The sequence below is a fragment of the Zalophus californianus genome, chromosome 13 (assembly GCF_009762305.2).
Source record: "Zalophus californianus isolate mZalCal1 chromosome 13, mZalCal1.pri.v2, whole genome shotgun sequence".
Classification (NCBI taxonomy): domain Eukaryota; kingdom Metazoa; phylum Chordata; class Mammalia; order Carnivora; family Otariidae; genus Zalophus; species Zalophus californianus.
In genome coordinates this window covers 7,744,387-7,769,500 of record NC_045607.1, presented here as the reverse complement: position 1 = coordinate 7,769,500, position 25,114 = coordinate 7,744,387, and the positions used below count along the sequence as shown (strand labels likewise).

The 25,114-nt window shown below is 57.4% G+C and overlaps 2 protein-coding genes across 3 annotated transcripts; both read right to left on the bottom strand.

The window, feature by feature from the left end:
* Positions 1–3,923: 3,923 nt before the first annotated feature.
* ST6GALNAC4 (ST6 N-acetylgalactosaminide alpha-2,6-sialyltransferase 4) lies at positions 3,924–12,472 on the bottom strand. 2 transcript variants are annotated; one of them, XM_027616984.2, is made up of 6 exons: positions 12,317–12,472; positions 11,798–11,884; positions 10,182–10,367; positions 7,644–8,056; positions 5,487–5,594; positions 3,924–4,618 (listed from the first exon to the last, which is right to left on the bottom strand). In XM_027616984.2, exons 2-6 carry the CDS (start codon positions 11,807–11,809, stop codon positions 4,429–4,431), a joined length of 909 nt encoding a protein of 302 aa, XP_027472785.1. In that variant the 5' UTR covers positions 11,810–11,884; positions 12,317–12,472; the 3' UTR covers positions 3,924–4,428. The 2 variants fall into 2 exon arrangements, with proteins under 2 accessions (XP_027472785.1, XP_027472786.1); XM_027616985.2 differs by lacking the exon at positions 10,182–10,367.
* A 3,517-nt stretch (positions 12,473–15,989) lies between these two features.
* On the bottom strand, positions 15,990–24,310 carry PIP5KL1 (phosphatidylinositol-4-phosphate 5-kinase like 1). Its single transcript, XM_027616373.2, has 10 exons — positions 24,257–24,310; positions 23,254–23,457; positions 22,072–22,122; positions 21,695–21,849; positions 21,298–21,422; positions 20,719–20,753; positions 20,573–20,628; positions 19,710–19,822; positions 19,249–19,402; positions 15,990–16,804 (listed from the first exon to the last, which is right to left on the bottom strand). The coding sequence occupies exons 1-10, from the start codon at positions 24,284–24,286 to the stop codon at positions 16,537–16,539; spliced, it is 1,191 nt and encodes a 396-aa protein (XP_027472174.1). The 5' UTR covers positions 24,287–24,310; the 3' UTR covers positions 15,990–16,536.
* Positions 24,311–25,114: the final 804 nt, after the last annotated feature.

Here is a 25,114-nt window from a genome sequence, read left to right as displayed (position 1 = left end):
TACACAATGTTTTTATATTTAAAAACTGAGTTTTTAACTTACGAAAAAATGAACTGCATCTATAACACGATTTCTTTAAAAAAATGTACACAAAAGGTCTGGAAGAATCCACACTGGACTACTGGTTGTAGTTTCCCCCCGGAAAATGGAGGTGGGGCAGGAGGGGTGGGTGCTACCTTCACCTTTTGCTTTGTCAAGTTCCAGGTTATTTACACTGAACTCATTTGTTTTGTTTTGTTTTAAAGATTTCATTTATTTATTTGACAGAGAGAGAGAGCATGCACAAGTGGGAGGGGGGGTGGCAGAGGGAGAGGGAGAAGCAGACTCCCCGCTGAGCAGGGAGCCCCACGTGGGGCTCGATCCTAGGACCCTGGGACCATGACCTGAGCCGAAGGCAGATGCCCAACCAGCTGAGCCACCCAGGCGCCCCTGGACTCATTTGTTAATAGCACTTTGTGTTCCATTAAAACAAAAGTGGGCTGGGGGCGGGCCCAAGGTCCGTCTTCTAGGCTGTGGCGACACCCCCACTGGGCAGTAGGGCTCAGTGGAGAGAGCCAAAGGTGGAGTCAAGGCTTCTTGCGCCCCTGCTGTCCAACTCCTGCTTCCTGAGCCCCACCCAACTTCAGCCACCAGAACTTGCCCTGCCAGCCCCAGGACAGAAAACCGTGCGTCAGGGAACAGAGCAGTCCGGTGGGAAGCCTGATGCTGGGGGTTCAGAGAAGAGGAGCCCCTTGCCCGAAGTCACCCCGCAGGTTGGAGGCTCTACCAGGGGCGGGGGCGTCCTGTCCCCAGCCCTGCTTCCTGCCCCAGGCCAATGACAGGGACTCCGGAAATCAGAAAGTGCGGCAACCCAGCTCCTGGACCAAATCCGGCCCTGGAGCTCCCCCCTCAGGCCTGCCATGTCTGCGGGCCCAGGCTGACTCGAGAAGGCTCGGCTTTAGGGCCGGCTTCCCTCTCCTGGGCCCCAAGAACAACAACCATGTCAATAATCACAAGGATAAGAACAGCTCTGGTGTGTCGGGTGCTTTCTCCTTTGCTAAGCACTTTGCAGACAGACCTCACTGATTCCTTAAAATAACCAATGAGATGGGCACCAGGCTCTGGAGGGAGAAAACGAGGCTTGGGGTGTGCGCAGGTGCCCAGGCTGGGATTCCCCCACGCCTGTCTGCTGAATAACCATGAGCTGTTCTGCCCCGAAGCCCCAGGCCTGCCCCACGCCCACAGCGGGGCTTTCATGGATGGGCGTCCATGTTAATGCTGGTGCTACCCTCCAACCCTGCCCAGAGCCAGTCCTCCCCACGGGGCTGCCCATCCATGGTCTGCCAGTGGTGGCCTCTGCGTCAGGCCTTCCTGTCCCAGAGTGGGGGTCCTAAGTGTGACCACCCTCCCTCCTTACCCCTTAACAATCTTTGCCCTAGGAAGAGCCTGCAGGGATCTCCTCACCCACCACCCCAGCTCCCAGTTTGCACGGACGAAACCAAGGCCCACAGGGGGGTCAATACCTGCCCCAGGCTCCCCACTGTCTCCTGGGCAGAGCCAGTGTGAGAGCCAAGCCTGGAACCCTCTGGACAGAGAAAGAGCCCAAGGGAAAGGCCTTTGGAGGAGAGGCCAGTAAGAGCCCCCAGCGGGTGTGGGCCTGCACACAGGCGCTGTCCATAAGCTCATGTTATCTGGGCAGTGCGCCTGGAACCAGGAAGTAGCTGGTTCTTAACAGGCTGGAGTGGGCAGGTGGGCCCAGGTGACCCTGGACACAGGAGGCCACTGGTATCCAGAAGAACCAGTAATCCTTTCCTCACCCGGCTAGATGAGGTGTGAGTGTGAGTTCCTGGCCTGGTCCCGAGTTCCTTCCGAGAAGAAACCCCTTAAGACACTTCCAGGCTCTGAGGCTCACCTGGTTTCCCCTTTGACCTCAGGAGGAAGTAGATACGTCCCCAGCAGGCCTGCTGAGGGACAAAGGAGCAGGGCTGTGGACAGGAAAACAGAGCCCCAAAGAGGGGCTGCACACCACAGTGCCCCACCCCCACCACACTCCTCTCGCAGGTGGGAGGAAGCTTCTGCCCTCAGAGAGCCTTCGGCAGGCCCAGAACCTTCACCAGAGCAGCCAGGGGTCCTCCTCTTTGGCCCAGAGGACGTAGCTGGTGGATTGTTCCTGCCAGGTCACCACCGTAGAAAGACACATTATTTAGGCCAACCCAGCAAAAAACATCCATGGGGGCAGGACCAGGACAGAGGTTCCTCTGCGCACTGGGCCCAGGGGCTGAGCCAGCATCTGGGGGGGGGGGGCGGGGGCGGGGGAATGGGGTATGGAGCCGGAGGAGGTGGCAACCTCTTGGGAGGGGAGTGAGTTCAAATCCCATCTGGTCCTTGGAGACCGAGGTTGAGGCTGTGAGCAGGGAGGCAGCTGGTGAGGGTGGGAGGCGTTCTTGCCCCTCTGTCACTGCCAAGCGGGGCCTGGGTTAGCCAGGGAGATCCCTTTGAAAATGATGGGTCCCGCCTATCAAGCTATCAAGTGCCAGCCCTGGGGCCATCTCTCTGAATTCATACAATCCCCTGGGGTAGGGACTACTTTTTTTTTTTTTTTTTTTTAAGGAGGCTCCACACCTACATGGGGTTTGAACTCACAACCCTGAGATCGAGAGTCGCACGCTCTACCGACTGAGCCCGCCAGGCGCCCCAGTAGGGACTACGTTAATACCTTTTACAGATGAGGAAGCTGAGGCCCGGAGAAAGGCACTAATCTGCCAGGGTTCCACAGCAGGAGACTGAGCAAGGCCAGGTCTCATTCCAGAGCCCTCCCTCTGAGCCTGGAAGCTCCCCTCCCAACCCTCTGCTTGCCAGGTTACCTCTGCCCAATACCTGCCCCTGAGACACTGGCTACTGCCAAGCCAGTGGGCCTGCCTGGCACTGGGGAGGGGGTGCTGGGTCACCCGGACTCCCTCACACAACTGGCCCCATGATTTGTGGGGGTCCAGTGCCAAAGGAAAATGTGCAGCCTCTTATTAAAAAAGAGTAAGAATTTCAGGTTGACAATAGCAGGAGCATTACGCAAAGTACAGGACTCTGAACAGCTGTCTAGGTTATAGGCCCGTGAAGCAGGCCCCAAACCCTGGGGCAGGGAGCCAGAATCCCAGGGCTCCATCCCAGCTGAGAGCCCAAGGTCCTGGGGTCCCGGTTCTCCATTAGTCTCCTGGTCTCCAGTGAAGGAAGGAAGGAGGGAGGGAGGGAGGAGAGGAAAAAGGGCGGGAGGAGTAGTGAAGCCCTCTGGTGGGCTCTACCCAGCCCCCTAGTGCAGGGCCCAGGCACTCAGGCAACTGCATCGTGGCTCAGCCAAGCGGCTTTTCCTTATCTGTAAAATGGGCTCCTCCCAGGGTGACCGCAGGGCCTTGCTCACTGGCTCTTGCTAACGGTTTACTGGTGGGTCTGCTTTTCCCACCTTATAGGTGAGGAAACTAAAGCTCAGGGGCGGAAAACCTGGGGCCTGCCCTCCGCCTCCCTTTATTGCAGTGTGACCAACTCCAGAGTTAACAGGGGATTTCACTGGTAAGGTCCTTGGAATTTAACCCGGACCAGGGAGGCAACATGGGGTGGAGGAATTTCCTTCCCACCCTGAGTCATTTCCTCCCAGGCCCTAGACTCTCTTCCCACTGGTGCAGGACAAGGGATCCCCTGGAAGCCTCTGAGTTGGGGCGTTCCCTGAGCCAAGTGCAGCCAGGGAGCCAGACCTCCTGGCCTGGTGGGGAAGCAGGTAGGCTCCTGGGGAAGAAACACGTGGGCAGATTAAACGGCCAGAAGCCCAGCCAGCTGTGGGCCTGGGAAGGGGCCCGAGGACTCAGCCTGCCCTAGAGTCAACAGGTTACGGGACTGTGGCAGGGGGAGGAGCCCCAATCCCCACCCCCAGACACATGATCACACTTCAGACAGGCTTCCAGAAAACACACGTTTACCCGTACACTCCAGAGGTGGCCCTGGCAGTCACAGTTCAAAGGCCCCTTTGCCCAATGAACCGCAAGCTGCAGGCTGCCCTGACCAGGGCAACCACCCTGGGAAGTGTGGCACCAAAGGCAGGTGGAGGGGGGAGAGTGAAGAGGGACCAGGGCTGTTGCAAGATCGACGTCACGATGCTGGTGAGTGGGGGGGCCCCTAGCCCTGGGGCAAAGGCCACTGGACAGATCCAGAGAAGGGATGAACCCCCAAATGAAGATTTGGATGACTCAGGGAGTGGGGTGTGGAGGAGGCCGCAAAGGTCGCCACGGTCCTCCTTTTGCCCCCCTCAAGTCCGGAGCCCTGAAAGGGCTCCAAGTGTCCCCAGGGAAGGGCAAGAAGGCCCACGAGGCATATGGCAGGAGACATGACCCATAAATTAAATGTTTTTGGTGGAGTGTGGAACAGAGGCCCTGTGAAGGCGTGGCGGCCGGCCAGGTGACGGGGTTACTGGGTCCTCCACGATGGGTGGGCGAACACTATGGGCCTCTTCTTGGCCCAGCGAGAGAACACAGCCTTCTCGGTGATGAAGCGGTGGGCACTGCGGGGCGCCCGTTCGTGCGCCAAGTACATCTGACACTCGTCCAGCCGGCCCTTCTCAAAGTAGTGGTAAGGCACCGAGGGGTGGCTGTCTTCCCTGCGGGTGGGGAAGAAAGACAGAGGTGGGGTGTCTGAAACTCGCCCGCCTCCCGCCACCTGCTGCTGCCTACCGTGGCCACCCCTCACCGGGTACTCCCACCGAGCCCCATGCCAGGCCCCGGGGAAGGTCAGGACACGCAGGGAGGAGCGGGACAGTCCACGGATCTCAAAGGCCAGAGTTCAACCCCGGCTCTGCCTCTGGCAAGCTGGCTGACACTGGGCCAGAGATGTACTCTCTGAGCATAAACAACCTGTCTATAAGATGGACATGGGCACCTGAGAGCACAAGTCCAAAAAGATCAAGACTGCCAAGTGCAGGGGCCTTGGCAGAGGGCACACGGGCTCCCATCATCTCGCCCACGTGCTCATCAAGCAAGCTCCAGAGAGAACAGAAGATAAAGATCGGGGACCTGTTCTGCACGCTCCACACGTGTTACTTACAATAATGCTGGAGTATTACAGTATCAACGGCAACAGGTCAGATGTAATCTATCCCTGACACGCATTATCAGCTGGTGCCCAACGATGCCGTTCTAAGCACTTCGGTAGACTCTTCTCTCTCTAAATGTTTCTACCACCTTCTAGGGAAGGTGTGATTATTTTCTTTTACGCTCGAGAAAACGGAGGCCCTGGGAGGTGGCAGGACTGGCCCAAAGTCACAACGGTAGGGTGAGACTGGTCACGAGGCTGGGCTCCTTCCCACTGGCCACTGGGTCCAACAGGTGTCTGAGCCCCAGCCGCCCCCTGGGGAGCCCACACACCCTGCGCTCCACAGCTCTGAGGTCCCCCAGGCTGAGTCAGGACAGGGGGCCCACAGTCCTCCCCGCCCCGGCCTTTCCTCCCACCCAGGAACCGGCCGGCCTGACCTGCAGTAGCTGTCGCTGACCATTCCATAGACCACGATCTCCTCACACAGCTCCAGGGCGAGGACCATGGTGAACCAGCCAGTGCTGAGAAAGGAGCCCGACTGCCTCCTGGCAGGAAGGAGAATAGTCAGCCCAGCTGCTCCCCTGACTCAAGTGGGAGCCAGGGGCTGTGTGGCGGACCCAGCCTCAGCTCTCTTAGGACATAGTGGGGAGGGGACAGAGCCAGCCCGAGATCAGCAGCAGGTAATAGGTGGAGCTGGATGCAAACCCAGGCCTGTTCAGCCCCTTACCACCCACACAGGACTTCAGAAAACCCCCAGACGATGGTGTGGGGACCCGGGTCACAAGCTCTGCTCATCTAAGGGAGCAAGCTTGGGGAGATGGTGGGCGGTCATAGCGCACAGCGGTTGAAAGTGGGTAAGATAGTTGTCTGGCAGGGCGCCTGGGTGGCTCAGATGGTTGAGCAATCTGCCTTCAGCTCAGGTCATGATCCCAGGGTCCTGGGATCGAGCCCCACGTCAGGCTCCTGGCTCAGTGGAGAGTCTGCTGCTCCCTCTCCCTCTGCCTCTCCCCCTGCCCATGCTCTCTCCCTGTCTCTCTCTCTCTCTCAGGTGAATAAATAAAATCTTAAAAAAAAAAGATGGTTGTGTGGAGTCAAGACGGTCTTCAGTTCAAACCCTGAATCTGCTCTACAGTATCAGCTTTGCTCCTAAACCTCTCTGGGGCTCACTGACCCATCTGTGAAATGGGGAGAATTATAGGTAGTTATAGGGAGGGAACACTGTCTGCTCAGCACCCTCCAATGCTCCATGCCCACCTGGGAGCAAGGGGCTGTGTGGGCAGCCCAGGCCTCAACCCTCTCAATGCACCAGCACTGTTACTCTCCCAGCTGAGGGCCACTCACCTCCACCTCAACAGAGGGGTTATGGGGTGGCTCACTCATTCAAACTCAATACCTCCCAGGCCCTGTGCTGGCCAGGAACCTGTCACAGCCAGTGCTAACATTCTCAGGGGAGGCGGCAGAACTGCTGAGAAGACAAGGAGACAAAGGAAGGGGACAAAGAACGTCAGGCAGGGAGGTACGCCTTCAGACGGGGTGGTCAAGGAGGGCTTCTCTGAGGAGGTGACATCCCATCCAGACCTGAATAGCAAGGAGTCAGTCATAGGCAGATGTGGGGGAAGAACATTCTAGATGGAAGGAACAGCATGCATACGCAAGGCCTGCTTCTGAGGAAGCCCAGATGGCTGGGGCAGGTTGAGTGAAGGGAGATGACGCGATCATAGACAGGCAGGGGCCAGATCATACGAGGCTTACAGGCCAGGGGAGGGGAGGGGGTGGGAGCCTCCACTTTACTCTGCATGTGAAAGTGAAGCTGCTATCAGGTGGTTGAGGGCAGGCCACCAATGGGATGAATTCACTAGGGTGGTTGGGGCTCAGACTACAGGGGGCCAGAGCACCAGCAGCAAGAGGGTGCCACAAGGGCGGGGGGGGATGGGGCGGGGGGGTGGGGGGAATGGTGGCTTAGGTCAAGGTGGCACCTGTGAGCACAGGAGAGTCAAGAGCCCACGATATGTGGCAGATGATGCAATGAAAGGAATCAGGTGCAAAGCCCAAGCTTCTGGCTGGGAGACTGGTGGCTGGCGGCTGTATTTCCTGAGTTGGGGCGGGGGCGGGCTGGGGGGTGGGGAGCCAGTGTGCAGAGGAGGTAGGCGGGAGTCAACGAGTGTGCGATAAAATGAGATCTTCCATGCAGAGTGCTTAACTCAGTGCCTGGTGCACGCAGAGGGCTGTTACTACTGTTAACTGTTACTTTTGTCATCTGGCAGGGACTTTAGAGACCAATTCAGATCTCAGGGAGTATCCCCTCCAGAGGGAGGAGCTCCCTGATGCTGCCCCACCCAGCAGTGCTCCCGTATCTTGCGCTTGCAAAGCCAAACACCCCTCACCACCGCTGGGGATTTTTTCATCTTTGTGCTAATTCAGTGAATGACAGTCTTTCTGCTTCTGTCCCCCATCAGAGGCAGGAGCACATCTGCCTCCATCACTGCTGCCCCCCAGCGCCTGTCAGAGCAGACCCTTGACGGACAAGAAGCTGCTGGAGAAGGCATGCCCCCAGCCCGCAGGGAGGCCCCCCGGCAGGCCAGCGCCAGGCTCACCGGTTCTTGCCCGTCTCGTCCTGGAAGACCTGGTCGCAGTAGGCCATCATGCGCTCGGTGAAGGTGTACACCTGCAGGCCTGGGTACATCCTGGTGAGCTGTAGCAGCGTGCGGTACGTGCGGCCGCCCAGCGCCCGGTCCATGTGCCTGCCCTGGCCCCACACCACGTAGAGTGTGTCTCGAGCGTGCTGGAAGTAGTGCGAATAGTTGCGCAGCAGCAGGGGCACGCTCGTGTGCGAGACCACGCGCAGGGTGCTGCGCCGGCCCACGTCCGCCTCAAAGCCCACGGTGGGCGCCTGGTTCATGCGCAGTACGCACTCAGCACTGTCGATCTCGGCACCCAGGCCCGAGCCCAGCATCTGGCCCGAGCTGGACACCACGGCGCAGCTGCGGCACGGTTCCCGGACCAGCGGCTGCAGGGAGAGGCAGAAATGGAGAGAAAGGCATGAGCGCACAGCTCCCACAGCCCTGCTCCAGCCACTGACTTCGCCTGATCCCTGTATCAGCTCCGAGTACAGCATCAACCCATTTTGCAGATGAGGAATTTGAGACTGGGCAGGCGGCATGACTTTCTTACGGTTATACGGATAGCCAGGGGCAGGGCTGAGACGCAGAGCCCCATACTTCCTCCTCAGCCATATTCATGGCCCTTTTCCCGATTGCTGAGGCCCTAACGGGCCCTCCTTCATGGGTTCCTTATTAGTTACATGAGCAAATATTTATAAAGCACTTAGAGCAATGCCTGGCACAGACGGGGTGTCACATGTGTGTGTTTGTTAAGTAAACATGAACCTCAGCTCTTCACAATCACTGTTCCTCTGCCCAAGCCCCACTCACGTTATGCCCAGTTCATAAGTAAAAGCGGGGTCTTTAGTGCCACAATAACATTGAGAACCCCTGGTTCTGAACCTGAATCCTGGCTCAATCACTTCCTCTCTCCTGGAGCCTCAATTTCCTCATCTGTCAAATGGGGATGAAAATATTATCTACTTCATCAGGTTGCGAGGACTCAATGAAAAATGCCTGGAGAGTGGGGCGCCTGGGTGGCTCAGTCAGTTAAGCATCTGACTCTTGAACTCAGCTCAGATCTTGAAAAAAAAAGAAAGAAAGCCTGGAGAGTGATCAGCACAGACCCAGAGCACAGTGAGGGCCCAACCACCATCTCATTATCACTCGAAGAGCAGAAGCTGAGTCAACATGCCTGCAAATGTTCCCAGAAAGGGCCTTGCTCTTCACTCCAGGTCTCCATGTCCTCCTGGGAGCACAGGGGTTTACAGTGACCTTTATCCCACCCTGGGACATTTTATATCTAACATAATGTTGATTTAGGGACTCATGGGTCCATTTTCCAAGCCCCCAAAATACAGAACAAGACCTCTTTATTCTGCTTGCAGTTTGAGCCTGTCTTCACAATGGGGGTCTGTTCAGATCTGAGGTCACCACCAACCCCAGGAGACATTCTGCTTCTCCCACAAGGTCTTAAACGTCTTTAAAATATTTAATTACAACTCGTCCATTTTGATACCCAAAACCTGGATTTCTGGCTTCTCTTAAGAAACCCAGAGGATCTGGATCTGGCTACTCTGAGCCCACATCCCCATGAGCTCTTGAGTGTCTAAAATATTCAGTGGCCACTAGCGTGGAAGATAGGACAGCATCTACCTGGCCCACCCCACCACTGGTCCCACCTGGCCAAAGCCCCAGTGGTTTTGCATCTTGATCAAATATTTATACAGCACCTGTTGCGAACACTGTCCATTCAACCCAATCAAATCTGCACAGCCACTCTGTAGAGAAGGAACTACAAGATGGTCTCTTACTGATGAGGAGGCAACCAAGACTCAGAAATTAAGACCCAAAATATGTCCCCTCCAAGCCGGGGTCCCTGAACATGCCTCCCAGTGCAGGATGCCTTTGAGAAAGCTACCATGGGGAGGCACTGAAATCAGGGTGAGGGGGTAAGGTATTCTAAACCGCGCCTGGCACAGCAAGCATGGGGAGGTGGGTCGTCACCCCTGAACCCCAGTGTCCCTGTCTCCCCATGAGAGGGAGAGCTCTGGGGTTGACATGACTTCTCTCTGTCATCTCTATCCCTGGCAGCCATCAGTACAAGGCAGGGCCCATCCAAATACACATCTGCTGCATGAATGGATTATGCACATACATAGTCAATTTTAAAGACACACAGAACGATGCACAGATCACCATAGTGGGATGGTGTCTGTCTCCCCCACCGGGTCTAAGAGCTCCAGATGGCCAGCCACCCTGGCTGACTCACCTTTTTTACCTCCAGCACCCAGCTGAGAGCAGCCAGGCAATATCTATTGAATTAAAAAAAAAAAAAAATTCCTCTTAGAACTTGGGGCTCACAGAGGTGAAGTGGCTACTCAATGTCACAGAGCTGGTGAGCAGAGGGGCCAAGCCTGGGGCCCAGGCTGGCCTGGCATGAGCCTGGTTCTCACTTACGCCCAGAGAGTTGGGGGCACCCTGGCAGCCGTTGCCGGCCCTGTCGCGCGACACATCGTCCAGCCAGCTCACCTTCCCATCTGGCACGCTGCTGTATCCGCTGAAGCGCAGGGGCCCCGGCACAGTGGGCCTGGAGTTGGTGGAGGGCTGGGGGTCCAGGCAGGAGGCCAGGCAGAAGGGCAGGCCAGCCCAGCAGCACAGCAGGATGTAGGCAGCAGAGAAGCCCAAGGAGCACAGGGTAATGAGCAGGAGCCGGCCCTGGGGGATTCAGCGGTCGTGGGGTGTGGGCAGGGGTCCCTGGGGCTCCTAGAAGCTCATGCCCCAGCCCCATGGGTCCAAACCCCAGCTCAGTAGCTTCCAGAACATTAGCACAGTCCACGGTCTCTGTTAACCAGGGCTTCCTCTGGGCTGCCAGGCTCAGGCCCTGGAGACGAGCCCTACTATTATCCCCATAGTCTAGATAAAGAATCAGGACGGGGCTTTAAAACCAGGCTGCAGAGCCCATGCTCTTAACCGGAAGCCTAGGTGCACTGTGCGGGCTTGGGTATGACTGTCCACCCCTCTGGGCCTGTTTCTGCTTCTAAAAAATTGGGGCGCATAATGCCTGCAATGTGAACGTACAGTAAGCTCTGTGTACTCCAAAGTGGTGCACAGAGGACAGGAGAGCAGCCCCTCAGAAGAGCAGCCATCCTTCTTCAGACCCGGGGCCGAGGCTGCCAGTGTGCCCACGTCCTGCCCCCTCCCCCAGGGGCTCAGTGACCAGCCTCCTAGCTCATGATCTGGGTCAGCGGCCCAGGAAGTGAGGGAAGTGTCACTCAAAGAACGGTTCCAATAATTGAAAGCTGCCGCTCAGAGGCTCCCACCTCCACAAAACACGTGCCAGAGGCCATTTGAACCAGGAAGCCCTCCAGGCCCATTGGCCCTGCTGGCAGGCTTAGTGACCAAGCCTTCAAGGGGGGGCCACCAGGAAGAGGGCATGACCCGGGGCTGCCCTCATGTGCTGGGCCACCATGGTCACTGTGTGTGTCTCTCTGGGCTCTAATATTCTCCCAGCCTGCCCAAGGCACAGGTCCCCCCTCAGAATCCACCTAGGAGCTGTTGGTGCTGAAAACCAGAGGGGGGCAAAGCAGCCCCCCCGCCCCCACCCAGGCATATCCTACCAGAGGCCTACCCTTTTCTGCCCACAAGCCACATCAGCTTCTAAAAATAAATCTCTCTGTGGCCAGCTGTGCGGGGGAGGGGGTTCAGCCCATGAGGCCTCAGGCTCTGCCTGGCACCTGGTCCTCTGCCCACAAGGAACCCAGAGATCTGAATTCAGGTGGTCGTGGTGGACTCCCCCAACATCCAGGGCCCTCTCCCACAACCAGGGGCTCCTGAGTAAAGTCAAGAGCAGCTAAACCGCACTTTCACACCATGTCCCCCTCCCAGGTGGGTGCCTCACCTGGGTGGCCTCTGGGTGCTTACAGGAGATAGTACTATGGAGATGTGCAAGGCCCTGAAACCAGAGAGGGAACACCACTTGCCTGAAGCCACACCGCCTGCCAGACCAGATCAGCAGGGCTTTAAGCCAGTCTGCCCTTCTTAGCTCAGGAGCAGTGGGTCAGAAGTGAGTCAGTCCTGGGGTGGGACAGGTTAGGAGGCTGCTGTGCCGGAAGTTCCCCAAGAGCCTTCCTCCTTACACCACTTACCGGGGCCTTCATGCTGCTGCCGCTGCTCAGCAGCCACCGCGCTGCCGTCTCCAGGGCTCCCGCTGGGAAGGGGTGCGGGCCAGGCACCTGCCAAGATCCAGAAACTCAGAGCTGGGTCCTGGGGCTCTGAGGAAACGGCGCAGGGAAACTGAGGCAGGGGAGGGTATGGGCCAGGGTCAAGGCAGATGACTCCCAGGAATCAAACTCCTTTTAAAGCCCCCAAACACCGGACAGAGCTGTCCTCATCCTAAAGGAGCTGGTATCGGGTGACCTTCGGGGAAACCTCCCGCCAACCCAATTCCCATTGTGCAGATGGGGAAGGAGAGGCAGGGAGGGGAGGCCCTCGGCTCAAGGTCACCCGTCGAGTCCGGGTCAGTTAGAACCAGGAGCCAGGAGCCCCGACTGCCACCCCTATACCCTCCTACCTCACTACAAGAGGGATGAACGGTGAGGCCTGGGGCGGGATAATTCCACCCCTCTCCCAGATTCCACCGCCCCCTCCCCTGGCCAGGCGCTAACCGGGCGGACGGGCTGGGGCGCTCCGGCTGCTCTCGATTCGCTGCTCGGAGCTCCATGGCCCGCAAACCGGGCGGGCCGGGCGGGAAGCCGGAGCCCCGGGGCGGAGGCGGCACCGGAGCCGCGGCTTCTGGAGGCTGGAAACCGAACGGGAGCCGCCGGCACCGGGGGCGGGGTCTGCGAGGACGGGGAGGAGACAGGCGCGCTGGGGGCGGGTCCCGGGCGACGGGGGCGGGACCTACGAGCACCGCCGGCGCGGCGGGGGAGGGAAGTGCGTGGCTGGCGGCGGGGACCTCCGGGATGGGGGCGGGGCCTGCGGGCCAGGGGCGGAGTCGGAGGGCGCGCATCTTCCCTTTTTTTGCTCTCCCACATTTCTTCCAAGCTCCGGTCGGAGGTCGGGTGGGAGGCGCGCAGAGAAAAGACCTAGGGAGTGTGGGAACCGGCGCGCCGTGGCTGCCTAGCGGTTCGGACTCGAGTTTCTCCATTTGTGAAATTGGGGGATGGGTAGGAAAATTAAGCAGGGGCTTGGGGTCAGGCAGCCCTGGGTTTCAAACTTGTAGGATTGCCAGATTTAGCCAGTAAAATACACGACGCTCAGTTATATTGGCATTTCAGATAAACAGTGCATAATTATATTAAAAATCTGACATTCCTGTGTAACTGGGCATTCTATATTTTCTCTGGCAACCCTAACGGGACTGTCTCTAGTGGTGTGACCTCCACCTGAGCCTCAGTTTTTCTCCTCTATGAAGTGGGTATAATAACAGCACCTTCCTGCCAGTGAGGTAGTGCAGGGCAGCTGTGGTACAGTTAGGATTGAACCCTGAGCTATCTCACTCCCGCGTACTTTCACCTCCCCCTCCCCAAAGTGTCCTCCAAACTCCAACCAACTCAGTCTTGCATCCCTGCAGATGCTGAAATGTATCCCATTTGAAGGCTCAGATGGGATCCCCTGGGGAGTTCAAACTCAAGTGCCTTCAGGGGTCAGAAATGGTTAAAAGAGCAGCTATAGGGCAATAGAGAGGAGTGGGCCTGCGGAGAAGTAGAGAGCACGCCTCTCAGCTAAAGTGTTTTTTATAAAATGCTCTATGGGCCAGAAAGCTCATCTTACCACCTCCATCACACCTCCCTCCACAGGATCTTCCCCTGGGATCCAGGCTAGGTTTCTGCTCCCACCCCATTTCAAACTCCATTTGCCTTTTTCTAAGAGCCTCTGGTGTGGGCACAATGCCAAGGTACCCATGTTTGGGTATCTGCACCCAGATAAGTAACTTCCCAAGGCTACCTATCCTGTTCCGGTGCAAAGCCAAGTCCTCCATGCCTCTCTCTGTCCTGGGGGGGGGGGGGCACACTAAAGCAGCCCTGCCCCTGAGCTTCCTTTGAGCACAGGCCTACTTTGTCCCTCCCCCGCAGCCTGGGCACAGCTCAAAGGTAGTGGTCCAAGTTCAATCTCTCTCTGTGCTCTCCTATTCACTCAAGGCCAGGCACAGAGTGGGTCCCCAAAACCAGAGTTCCTCTGCCCCCACCCGAAGTCCTCATCCTTCGGGTTTCTCTCCTCATAGCCCCAACCCCAAGGGGACAATGGTGAGAAAATTCCCTAAGGATTCATTCGTCACCCACAATGGCTGGTGAAGTGACCATTCTTTCCCCGAAGAGGCAACTCCCTCCTTGTTAGGGCCACATGGAGACAGGGACATGCCCAAATGTCCTGGACTCCCGGAGCAGATGAGGATCACACATCTACAGTAGAACTGCCAGTGGGAAGTTCTGCAGGCTCAGATAAAGCTCTTCAGTTTGGTTTTGGCAAAAGTCCACTCTCTTTACCCTGACCTACAAGGCCCTGTACGGTGGGAAATTCTGTCTTCTTAATCACCTTCTACCTACCCTGGGCACCCTTCTGACCCCCAATCACATTAAGCTCATGCCTACCTCAGGACCTTTGCACTTGCTGTTTGCTCTACTCATATAACCAGCTCCCTCCTGTCATTCAGCTCAAATGTCACCTCTTCAGAAAGGCCCTTGCCAACCACTCTATGTGACACTGCATGCCCATCCCTCTAAGTCCCACCTGATTGATCTTTTTCACAGTACCGGTCACAGTCTGAAATCATCCTGTGTACTAACCAGTCCACCCACCCACTAGACTCTCAGCTACATGGGGGCAGAGTCAGGCCAGTCATGTTCTCAGGCATTTCCAGCACTTGCACAACACCCAGCACACACTAGATGCTAGATAATGTCTGTTGAATGACCAAGTTAGGAGAACCAGGAATCCTGGGTCCCATGAGATCTTGGATAAGTCACGTCCCTCTCCAGCCTCAAGCTCTGGCTCAGCCCATTGCCAGAAACCCAAGGTAGGTGAGTGGCTGAGCCATCCTTATCTATGAGTGCAGGACTCTCAGGCTCTGACTCATCCTGCCAGATCCAGACCCTGGGGAAACATAGGGTCAAACCCCTGTTTTCTGCTCTGCAGCCCTACCACTGCTGAGCTTCCTCATTGCACCCACCTCCTGAGTGATGACCTTAAAGCTCTATGTGTCAACTTCCTGCTGAGCCAAAACAAGAAATTCTCTGTGACTTGTGCCAGTTCAGAGATCTTGAATAATCATCCAAGGTCACCCAGACAACTAGGGGTGAAGTCAGTTGTATACCTATTCCAGGAGCCCACACTCCAGTGCTGGGGCATTAACTTTCCCTTACCCCTCCCTCCCTACCCACCATTTTGCTTCATTTTCTCTGAAGGCTAATGGACTGGCAATGTTTGGTATTAGCTGAGTGTCTCTCAAGGTCCGGTTCTAGTCCTGGGGGTCAGCTCTTGGTGCACAATGTCCCCCACCACCACACTGTGCCTCCCACTCTGAACTCTGACCACAGTGAAATGTTTCTCTCTCTCAAGTGTCAGGCTCTCTCTCACCCTAGACCTTTGCCGTGCCCTTGGCCTGGGACCCTGGGAGGGTCCCAGGCCCGCATCTGACTCTTCTGGTCTCACTTGAGATGGTAGAGCCCCATCTTCATCAAATTATTAGGTGGAGGCCCCTTCCTCAGCATGATGGCCCCATGCTCCTTCATGAGGCTGTGTCATGCCAGGCTGCTTTTGTCACCATCTCTCCCCAGACCGTGAGCTCTGTGAAGGTGGAATCTGTGAGTCTTGCTCCCAGGTCCCCATCACCCAGTAGAGGGTCTGTCACATGGTAGGTGCTCAATAAATATTTAATGAGTTAATGAAGTCCATTTTCATCCTTCCAGTTGTACAGATTAGACCACTGAGGCACAGAGAGGTTTAGCACCTTGCCCTGATCACACACACAGCCAGGCCCCGGAGCAGCTCTAGAGGAAAGGCCCACTTGGGTATGGTTGGATTGGACCAGGGTCAGAGGCCAGGCTGGAGTTTCCTGGAGGGAGGAGAAGGAATGATCAGGGGCTATGCACGCACTGCACTTCTTTGCCCCCGGTAATTTCTGTGTGGCCATACCCTTGGTCTGACCACCAACCCCTACCCCCATTCCACAGATAAGTGACTCCCAGAGGAGGGAAGAGCTTATTCAAGATCAATGGTGGGCCTCAACATAGTGTCTTCCAGAAATGCAGGCCTGCAATACCTCCCCTTCTCCCACCTGCATCCCTTGAGGAGCAGGAGCGAGGGGGACCACCCCGAAAGGAGACCAGTGGGCAGAAGGTAAGGAGGCCTGGGGTTCTTGGGCTGGCCTTTCCACTTACCCATGGGTAAGCCCCTTAAAGTCTCTGGGCCTCAGTTTCCCCATCTGGACGACAAAGGCGCTTGGCTGGAGCCTTCAGCCTCCCCCCTTCCCCAGAGCACGAGGCCAGGGCTGAGGGAGCTGGTGGGTAAGAATACAGGCTCCTGAGTCCAAAAGGCATAGTCGAGTCCTGGTTCCAGCATTTATTGCTGAATGATCTTGCTCAGTCCCTTCACCCCCTGAGCCTCCATTTTATGGTCTGTAAAAAGAGAATAATAGATTTTTTTTTTTTTTTTTTTTTTTAGGATTAAATGAGCTAACATAGGAGAGTCCCTGGCACAAGGCCAAACACGGCATCGCCGCCAAATGAGGCTGTGTTGTCATGGTATTAGTTAGGAGATGCTGCCCTCTGGAGGCCAAAGGGAGGAACGGCAGGCGAGGGGAGCCCAACCCGCCGCCGGGGCCCCGCTGGAACGCTGGTTCCCGGCGTGCGCCCGTTGTCCAGATGCAGAGCGCCGCGGGCGCTGGTCACTGGGTGTGTGCCTCCACCCACTGGCAGAGGCGACGGGCGTAGCGAGCGGGGCTGACGGTGGAGAAGGTCCGGCCCGGGTAGCGCAGCGTCTTCCATAGGTGCTCCAGCCGCTTGCGGAGCCCGTACACCGTGGCGAGATCCACGAGGCCCAGGAAATAGCGTTGCTCCGGCCCGTCCAGGATGTGTAAGGCGTTGGGGGAATCGGGCAGCAGCCGGCGGTTCTGGGATCCCGGCTCCTCCGGGCTCTGTACCCCTCGCACAGACCTGGTGACCGGCAGGAGGGTGAGGCTACTGCCTCCTCCAGGGAGCCCCAGCCCAGGGATTCTGGCAAGCTTAGCCACGGGGCACCCGGGGAGCATTCTGCGCTGACCCTGCTCTTCCTCCGCTCATTCCCACAACTCCTGTGTGCCAGGCCTGTGACGTCGGATAAACTGGGAGGCTGCGTAAAGTGGAAATGATGGTCTAGGGCCGCACTGTCCATTACATAGCCACTAGCCATATGTGGCCGTGGAGCATTTAAATGTAGCCAATCCCAACTAAGGTGCGCTGTAAGTGTGAGATACATACTGAGTTTCCAAGACAGTATGAGAAGAGTGTAAATACCTCATAAATGTTTATATTGATTAGATGACGAAATGATAAAAATTGGGGGTGTATTGAGTAACAAATGTATTATTAGAATTATTTTTACCTGTTTCTGTTTACTTTTCTAAAGAGGCTAAATTTTCTAAAGGAAATTTAAAACTACATGTGTGACTCGCATTTCTTTCTTCTTTTTAAAATTTTATTCATTTATTTGAGAGAGAGAGTGCACAGAGGGAGAGGGAGAAGCAGACTCACCACTGAGCAGGGAGCCCGCCGCAGGGCTCGATCCTAGGATCTCAAGATCATGACCCCAGCCAAAGGCAGCCGCTTGATCAATTGATCCACCCAGGTGCCCCTCGCATTACATTTCTATTGGGTGGTGCTGCTCTAGAGCATTTGGGTCACACAGACTGGCTCCGCACTTATCTGCCACATCACTTTGGCTAAGTCTGGTATTGGGGTGTTTCCTAAACTTCTGTTTGAGGTCGTCCAACCCTGGACGTTTCAGGGTGGCAGAGCTGAAATCGTGTGAACAAAGTCCAACCTCATTTTATAGATGGTGTGGGGGGAGGGGGCTGTGGGGGTTGCCTTCTAAATGTATTCCAAATGGGAAGATGCCTTTGGCTGGGCCCCAGTCCCAGCCAGAAGCAGGTTCAATTCCCTAATTTTGTCCTCCAGGAGGTGGAGGGGAGTTGGGGAAGTGTCGCTGAGGGAAATAAGCCAATGAGAGACAAGCCCTGCCCAGGCATCGACCAATCAGAACCCAGTGGTCTGGGTGCCGGGGCAAAAACACTGATAACCCTTTGCCGTTCGGTACTAGGGGTTAGGAAAAGGCTTGTTCTGAAAGAGGGACTGGGAACAGGTAGAGAGGACTGGGGCAGTGGCCATTTACCAGCCAGCATATTTCAATATGACAACAACCATTATATGCAAACAAACTAGGGTTTACTGGCTGAATGACAACGGTCATCTAAGCATCAGCTGGGGATAGAGGGAGCAAGGGAGAAGCTGACCTAGCTTGGATGGGCAGACCTGGGGGGGGGGGGGGTTGTCTGTGTCCCATGGCAGGAATTCTACCTTCTGGTCAGGATGTGTCCAGACAATATGTGGGGAGCCAATAACCTGGATTCTGCCCAAGCCTCACCCACCTCCAAAAGGTAGGTTGGGGGCTGGATGAGAGTATGCCATTTTTCACTTTTCCACCCATCAGGTGGTTGGACTTCTTTCCTTAATGTGCCTTCCTTATCCCCTACATCATTCTGTTTAGCCTTGGAGGACTGAAATCCTAGTAACTGACCAAGTACTAACATGAATCCTCAGAAGTCATTCTGCAACCTCACTTCCCCTCTCTGAGCCTCAGTTTTCACATCTCTAAAATAGGAATGAGCCTACCTTAATGACGTTCGTGGTCAGCATGCAAAGAGCGACAGTTACTACTATGAAGCAGGGGACAACATGATGATGGGGCCAGTGGTGATGACCTTAGGGTCCTAGAAGCGGAACGACTGGTTTAAAGGTCAAGGGTTCTTTTGGGCACCGAAGTGGCTCAGTCAGTTAAGCATCTGACTTCAGTTCAGGTCATGATCTCAGGGTCCTGGGATCGAGCCCCTTATCTGGCTCCCTGCTCAGCAGGGAGGCTGTTTCGCCCTCTCCCTCTACTCCACCCCCTGCTTATGTTCATTCTCTCTCAAGTAAATAAATAAAACCTTTTATTTTATTAATAAAGGGCAAGGGCTCTTTTTAAAGGAAAAATTAAATAGGTCTGAAAACTGCTGTGAAAACTTCACTGGCTCCACAACCATCCCCTTCAGGAAAATGGGCAGATTCTTTCCATCAGCACTGAAGCCCTTGTCCAGCTGGATCTCCTCTGCTCGGTCGTGTGTGGTCCACACGTGCCCACCAACCCTGCCAACCAGGCTTCTCCAGCCCTCCACCCTCCACACACACACACACACACACACACACACACACACACACATGCACGCACGGACCCACAAACACTGCACTTTCCAGTCTCTGAGCCTTTGTCTGTGGTGTCCCCCCCCACCTGCCCCGCCTCATCATCCATCTTTCTCCTGCTCTCGTCACCTCATTCTTGCCCTTGCCCCTGCGGGGGGGCCCACCTGACCGTGCGGAAGATGAGACTGCTGCCCGGGCCCCTCTCATCCTCATGGAGACGCTGGAAGGCCATCAGGAGGCTGTAATCGAGCACGTTGAGTTCCCGGAGGAAGGCGGTGTCCAGTTCCATCTGGTGGAGGAGCCAGCTCCGCTGGGGCCCTGCCAGAGCATCAGTGCCCCCACTTGAGCGCTCCTCGTGTGTCAGGCAAGGTGCTGAGGGCTCCACACATATCTGCCCCAAGAGGGCAGGTGTCATTAACTGTCCCATTTCACAGATGAGGAAATTCATCTGTAATTTGCCCTGGTCACCTAGCTAGTAAGTCGTGGAGCCAGGATTTGAACCCTGCTCTGCCTGACTCTAGAATCCGGGCTCTAAATGACTCAGGCAGAGGGCAGGGCCAGGGACACCCTTCTAACTTCACCCTGAATGGAGAAAGAGCACGCACAGACTGCCTCCATGGCTCACCCAGGTCGATGGTCTTGCCTTGAAAGTTGAGATCCTTCAGCACCAGGACAAGGGGGCTACCCTCAGGGGCTGGCTCCACCCATCGGCTCACCTCACAGCCCTTTATGTCATACCTGTGAGTGGGGGATGACAGAAAGGGGGCGACAGAATTCAGCATTATACAGACTGACGCACACGGGGAACCAAGAAACAAGAGCTTCCACTGGGTGGATGTTCGAATCTTCACCACAAGCCATTCCATTATTGTCCCCATGTCAGAGATGAAGAAAAAGCCTCAGAGAGCTTCTTTGACTTGCCCAAGACCACACGGTAAGTAAAGGGCAGAGCTGGGATTCGAACTCGGGCCTTTGGGAGCCCATTCCCGGCTTTATCCCTGCCTGTGCTGGCTTCTCAGCCCCTTGTCATCCCTGGAAATGTCCCCGACACAGGGGTCCAAGCCTAGACTGCAGCACCAGGGGGGAGCACTCATGGGGAGCTTTCAGGCAGAGTCACTGTTAGGAGGCAGAAAGGGCCATGTGCAATAAGAGGCTGGGTTTGAATCCCTGCTCCTCACAGAGTAGCGGCGTGGCCCTCCCCCTCCTCAGCTTCTCATCTATAAAATGGGCATGATAACCACACCTACCCCTCAGAGTGGTTCCAGGAATAAAGAAGGCAATGACTGCAAAGCCTCGACACAGCGCCCAGGGCATCCTGAGTGCTCAAGAGACGCTGGCCGTGCCTATCCCTGTCTCCGATCCATCAGGAGATACCAGGGATGTCCCTCCCATCTCCTCCCTGGGCCTCAGTTTTGCATCTATCTAGTGAGTATGGGTGCTTCAGGTGGCAGATCCCGCGTGGGACCGGGGCCCTGTGAGGCGACTCACCTCTCAGAGATGCGGCCCGAGGGATAGAAGACGCTCAGCATGATGATGAAGAATTCCTGGGGACAGGGGTAGGGAGTGAGGGAGGACAGGATCTCACCCTCCAGCCGCCCCCTCTAGCCCGGCCCCCTCGCCTCGGCCTCACCCACCTTCTTTCCCCGAGCCACCCGCAGACTGTGCACTCCTGGAAGGGGAGAGGGCGCCAGGTGAGGGGCCCCCAACTCGACAACCCCTGGTCCAGCCCGCTCTAGGCCCAGCTCCCTCTAGGCCCAGCTCCAGGCCACGCCTCCTCCTCGAGGTCCACAGCCTCCCGAGCCCGCCCCTCCAGGCCGCGCCCCCGGACCTCTGCCTCAGCTCGGGTCGTCGTCCGGACGGGACCCGCCTCTAGGCCGCCCCGGAGAGGCGCAGTCCTCAGGCGTGCCCCACCCCTATGCCCTCCAGCCGCGCGACTGGGAGACCCAACCCCGCCCCCTTCGGGAGGCCCCGCCCCAGAGCTCGGCCCGCGCCCACCGAGCCCGCCTTTCCCCTCCACCGACGTCGAGGACACGCCCCCCCACGGAACGCGGCCCCTGCCCGGAGCTGCCAGCCCAGGCTCGGGCTCAGGTCCCCTACGCCCCCCAGCCTGGGAGCCGCCCCACTCCCTAGCCCCCCTCCCCTGCTCGTTCTCGGTCTTCTTCACTCCCCCCCCTTCCCCCGCCCCGCAATCCCCGGTCCCCGGCCGGTCGTACCCAGCAACCGCGCAAGTAGCGAGTGCGGGTGCCGCTGCAGATGCTGCACGTAGCGGGGCAGGTGGGCGAGCAGGGCCCGCACCTCCCGACGCCGCTGGGTCTTCAGGAAGAAGCGTTGGTCGTGGCTGGGCGGTGGAGGGAGGGGTCACTGGTCAGGAGGAGCTGGAGCCGCCCCCATCGGGCCCTCTACCCGAGTGTGGCTCTGTCTCCCCCGGTTCGGGCTCGAGGTCTCCTCACCCCCGCTCCGGTCACCTCCCGCCCTCACTCTCCTCCATCAGACCTCTATCTGGCCCTGACCATCCCTGACCTGGCCATTCTGTTTCTTTCCCACCCACCCCCCTCCCCTCCACCCAGGGACACCACTCCCACCCGTTCCCCACCCCTACTGCCAGCTCACGACAGGAAGAAGCTGGCCTTGCTCTTGGAGGTGCTGAGGAACTGCAGGTAGGGGCCACCTGGGCCAAGCGCCGCCTGATAGTCCTCCTCGGCCAGGCCTAGGGATTGGCGCAGCCAGGCGAAGGCTGGGCCAGCCAGGGTGCCCAGCTCGAAGCCCTGCAGGGGAGGAAGAGCAGCCCCAGCAGTGTCCACAGGGGGCCCAGGTGTGTGCAGTAGGCCCTAGCGCGCGAGAGTCAGGGTGTAGTCAGGGTTACCACACCGGTCCTGCAAAGCCCTGAGGCAAGCCAGCACTCCTACTGCACTGATGGGGAAACTGAGGAGGACAGAGAAGGAAGACCAGTACACGCCCCTCCCATGCAGCAGTCTGGGGCTTCCTACCTCGTGAACCTGGGTCAGGACCTCGGAGAAATCCTCCTCAGTGGGCGGTCCCTACAGGGAGGAGTGGAGGGGTCAAGTCTTTGCCCCACACTGCCAGCTCCAGGATCTCAAGAGTCCTGCACCTGGCCTCACCCACTTCCCTCAGTGTGCTTGCTCCAGCAAACAGAGACCAGAACTCAAGAGCTTCATCCATTGACCCAGAAGCACATGTTGGCCTAGTGAGGCCAGATGCCATCCCAGTGAAAGGGGATGGCCTTAAAGCCAAGGGAAGTGCCTGACTCAGTGTGAGAAGGGCAGGATCAGAGAAGCCTTCCTGGGGGAGGTGACCTCTAAGCTGATATCTGAAAGGTGGTGCTCCTAGCAGGGAGAACAGCGTTGGTGGTCACCGGAAGGGCAGGAGAGCTCAAGTGATTGAAATAATTAAGGGAGGGATAGAGTGAATGCAGCTGGACAGTCGGCCCTTGGACTTGAGCCAGCAGAATCCTGAGGCCATGCTGAGTACTGGGGAGCCATGGAAGATTGTCAGCAGGTTATGAGATTTAGAAGACCGTGCCCCCCCTCCCCCCCACCCAGGCTCCTACACTCTTCTTGGACCTCCAGGTCCCTGTGCCAGGACTTGGCCTGTGGGATGTGGTCACACTGTGCACACGTGTGTGTGTGTGTGTGCACGCACACACACACACAAACAACACACATGCTCGCCCTGGCCTGTCCAGCTGCTGAGCTTGCAGTTGGGCGACCCTTTCTGCTGAGCCAGCCTGGCCCCAGCCTGAGCTCCGGGGAGGATGGGCCAGGCTGGTGGGGTGGGGGTAGGGTCCTTTCTCAGCCATACACCCTAGCAGAGCCAGGAGGGCATCAGAGACGGAGGAGTACAATCCCCCTCACACCCACCCATTATACAGATGGGGGCGCTGAGGTCCAAAGAAGCAGAGGCCCATCTAGAGTTGCACAACAACCACCTGGGGTCAAGGGGTTCCTCACATCCCCAGTACACACCTGGCCTTGCGGCTTCCTGGCCTCAGCCCCCACTCCAGCATGTCCCTCCCTCCCTGCACCAAGCCCCCGATTTCCTCCTCGTACAGTCCTCTCTGATCCCCGACCCCGCGGTATTAGCAGGACCTGGCATCCGCGCAGTCTTGCCCTTGGTACCAAGGAGGTGCATAACACAGATGGGCCACTCACTGTGGGTGGGTGGTCCATGGAGACCTGGGTGGCAGCCCACAGCCCTGTCTGCATCATGCATGTCAGCTGGTGCAGCTCATGCCCCGGGCCAATCTCAAACAGGCCAAGGCGAGTCTGCTTGTCTCGAAGACGCCAGAGGAGGCCACGGCGGCCGGAGGTCGAGGTGGCTGCTCTGCATCCAGCCTCTGGGGAGGGGGCCAGGACCTGATGGCAGGAGGCACAAGAAGCAATGAGCGCATGGAAGCATCCCAGAGGGGAAAGACCTGGGTTTGAGTCCCACCTCCAATACTTGTGAGCCCTCCTATTATTGCTCTCTGCCTCAGTTTCCTCGGTCGTAAAACAGCGATAATGCTGGTACCCACTTCACTGGGTGTTGTGATGGGCCACGCAGTGCCTGGCATGCGGTCAGCACCCAGAATAGAATTATTATCAGTAGGTAGATAATGCTTTCCGCAACCAAACCTGTCTCTCATCAGCTGTATGATCTTAGGTAAGTCACCTAACCTTTCTGCATCTCCTTTTCTCATCTGTAAAATGACAACTATAATAACTCTTTCGTGGCAGTTTGATATTTGCTCCAAGCACAGGAACCCTTGATACTAGGAGCTGTGACGACAGGGACTCGGTCATCTATTCTGCCGGTCTATGCGGAGTTCCTCCAGGCCGAGCGGAGGGTCAGCACGAAGCTGAGCTCACAGCAGCTCACCCATTCGTAGTGGGCACCCACCATGTGCCCAGCACTGGCCGAGGGCTTGACTTGCTAACAGCCCTATGAAGGAGGAGCTTTTTCCCCGATGAGAAAACCGAGGAAGTTCTCTGGGGACACCCGCCAGACTTCCCCCTCCATACCTGCGGCCCCGTGTGGGGCGTGTCCTTGTCCCCGCCGAGGGCTGGACCCCTCCAGGGCTTGGATGGGGGTGTGTCCGCGCTGCACGGGGAGGAGAGGCCTGGGCCCTGTCCCCCAACCCTTCCCTCTCCTGTCCTCTCTTGGGTCCGCACCTACCTCGCGGGGTCCCGGGCTCGGTGCGGCCATCGCCCCCGCAGCAGCTTCCCGGGCTCCGGCCGCGTCCCCGCCGCCGCGCTGCAGGAGCCGGTCCCCGCCCCTGCTTCTGGACCGACCAATAGCGCGGTGCCGGTCACGGCTGCACCCAATCCGCGCGGGAGGCGCCGGCGATCGCTTGCGGGTCCCGCCCCCGGGGCTGCAGCATCCTTCAGACCGCGGTCCAAGCCGGGGTGGGGCCGCCGCGCGTTACTTAGGGTCGCCAGGAGGGAACACCCCCCACCCAGTTCGTCTCCTCAAGTGGGGGGCTTGGGTCTCGGGGCCGTTTGGGGAGGCGGGAAACCTAAATCCAAGTCCCGCCCACCCACTCTGGCGTGAAATTCCCACCGACTGTCCCTCGGGTGAGGAAACTAAGGTCCAGAGAGAGAAGTGAGTACCTCCAGGTCACACAGGAAGTCCGGGGCATGCATTCATTCAAGGCCTGTTTTGACCACTCACCAACGGCGGGAGCAGCGCTAGGCCCTGGGGGGTCAGCGGTGAGCGAGAGGGAGGAACACAGCTGCCAGCCTGATCTTTTAAAAGCATAAATCGGATGATGTCACTCTCATGCTTAAAGCCTCCAGTGGCTTCCCTCTGCACTGGAACAAAATCCACACCCCTTGCCACGGCCCCAGGCCCATCTCAAACCACTCTGCCTACACTCACCAGACAGCTACAAGGGGCGCCCCCGGCTGGTCCTTAGGCATAAAATTCTTTCGCACCTGGGGCTTTTGCGGGTGCTCTTCCCACTGCTTGAAATCCTTTCCCTTAGGCTTTCCTTTGACCTATTCTTTCCAGTCACCTTGCCCGACTCTAAGTGTC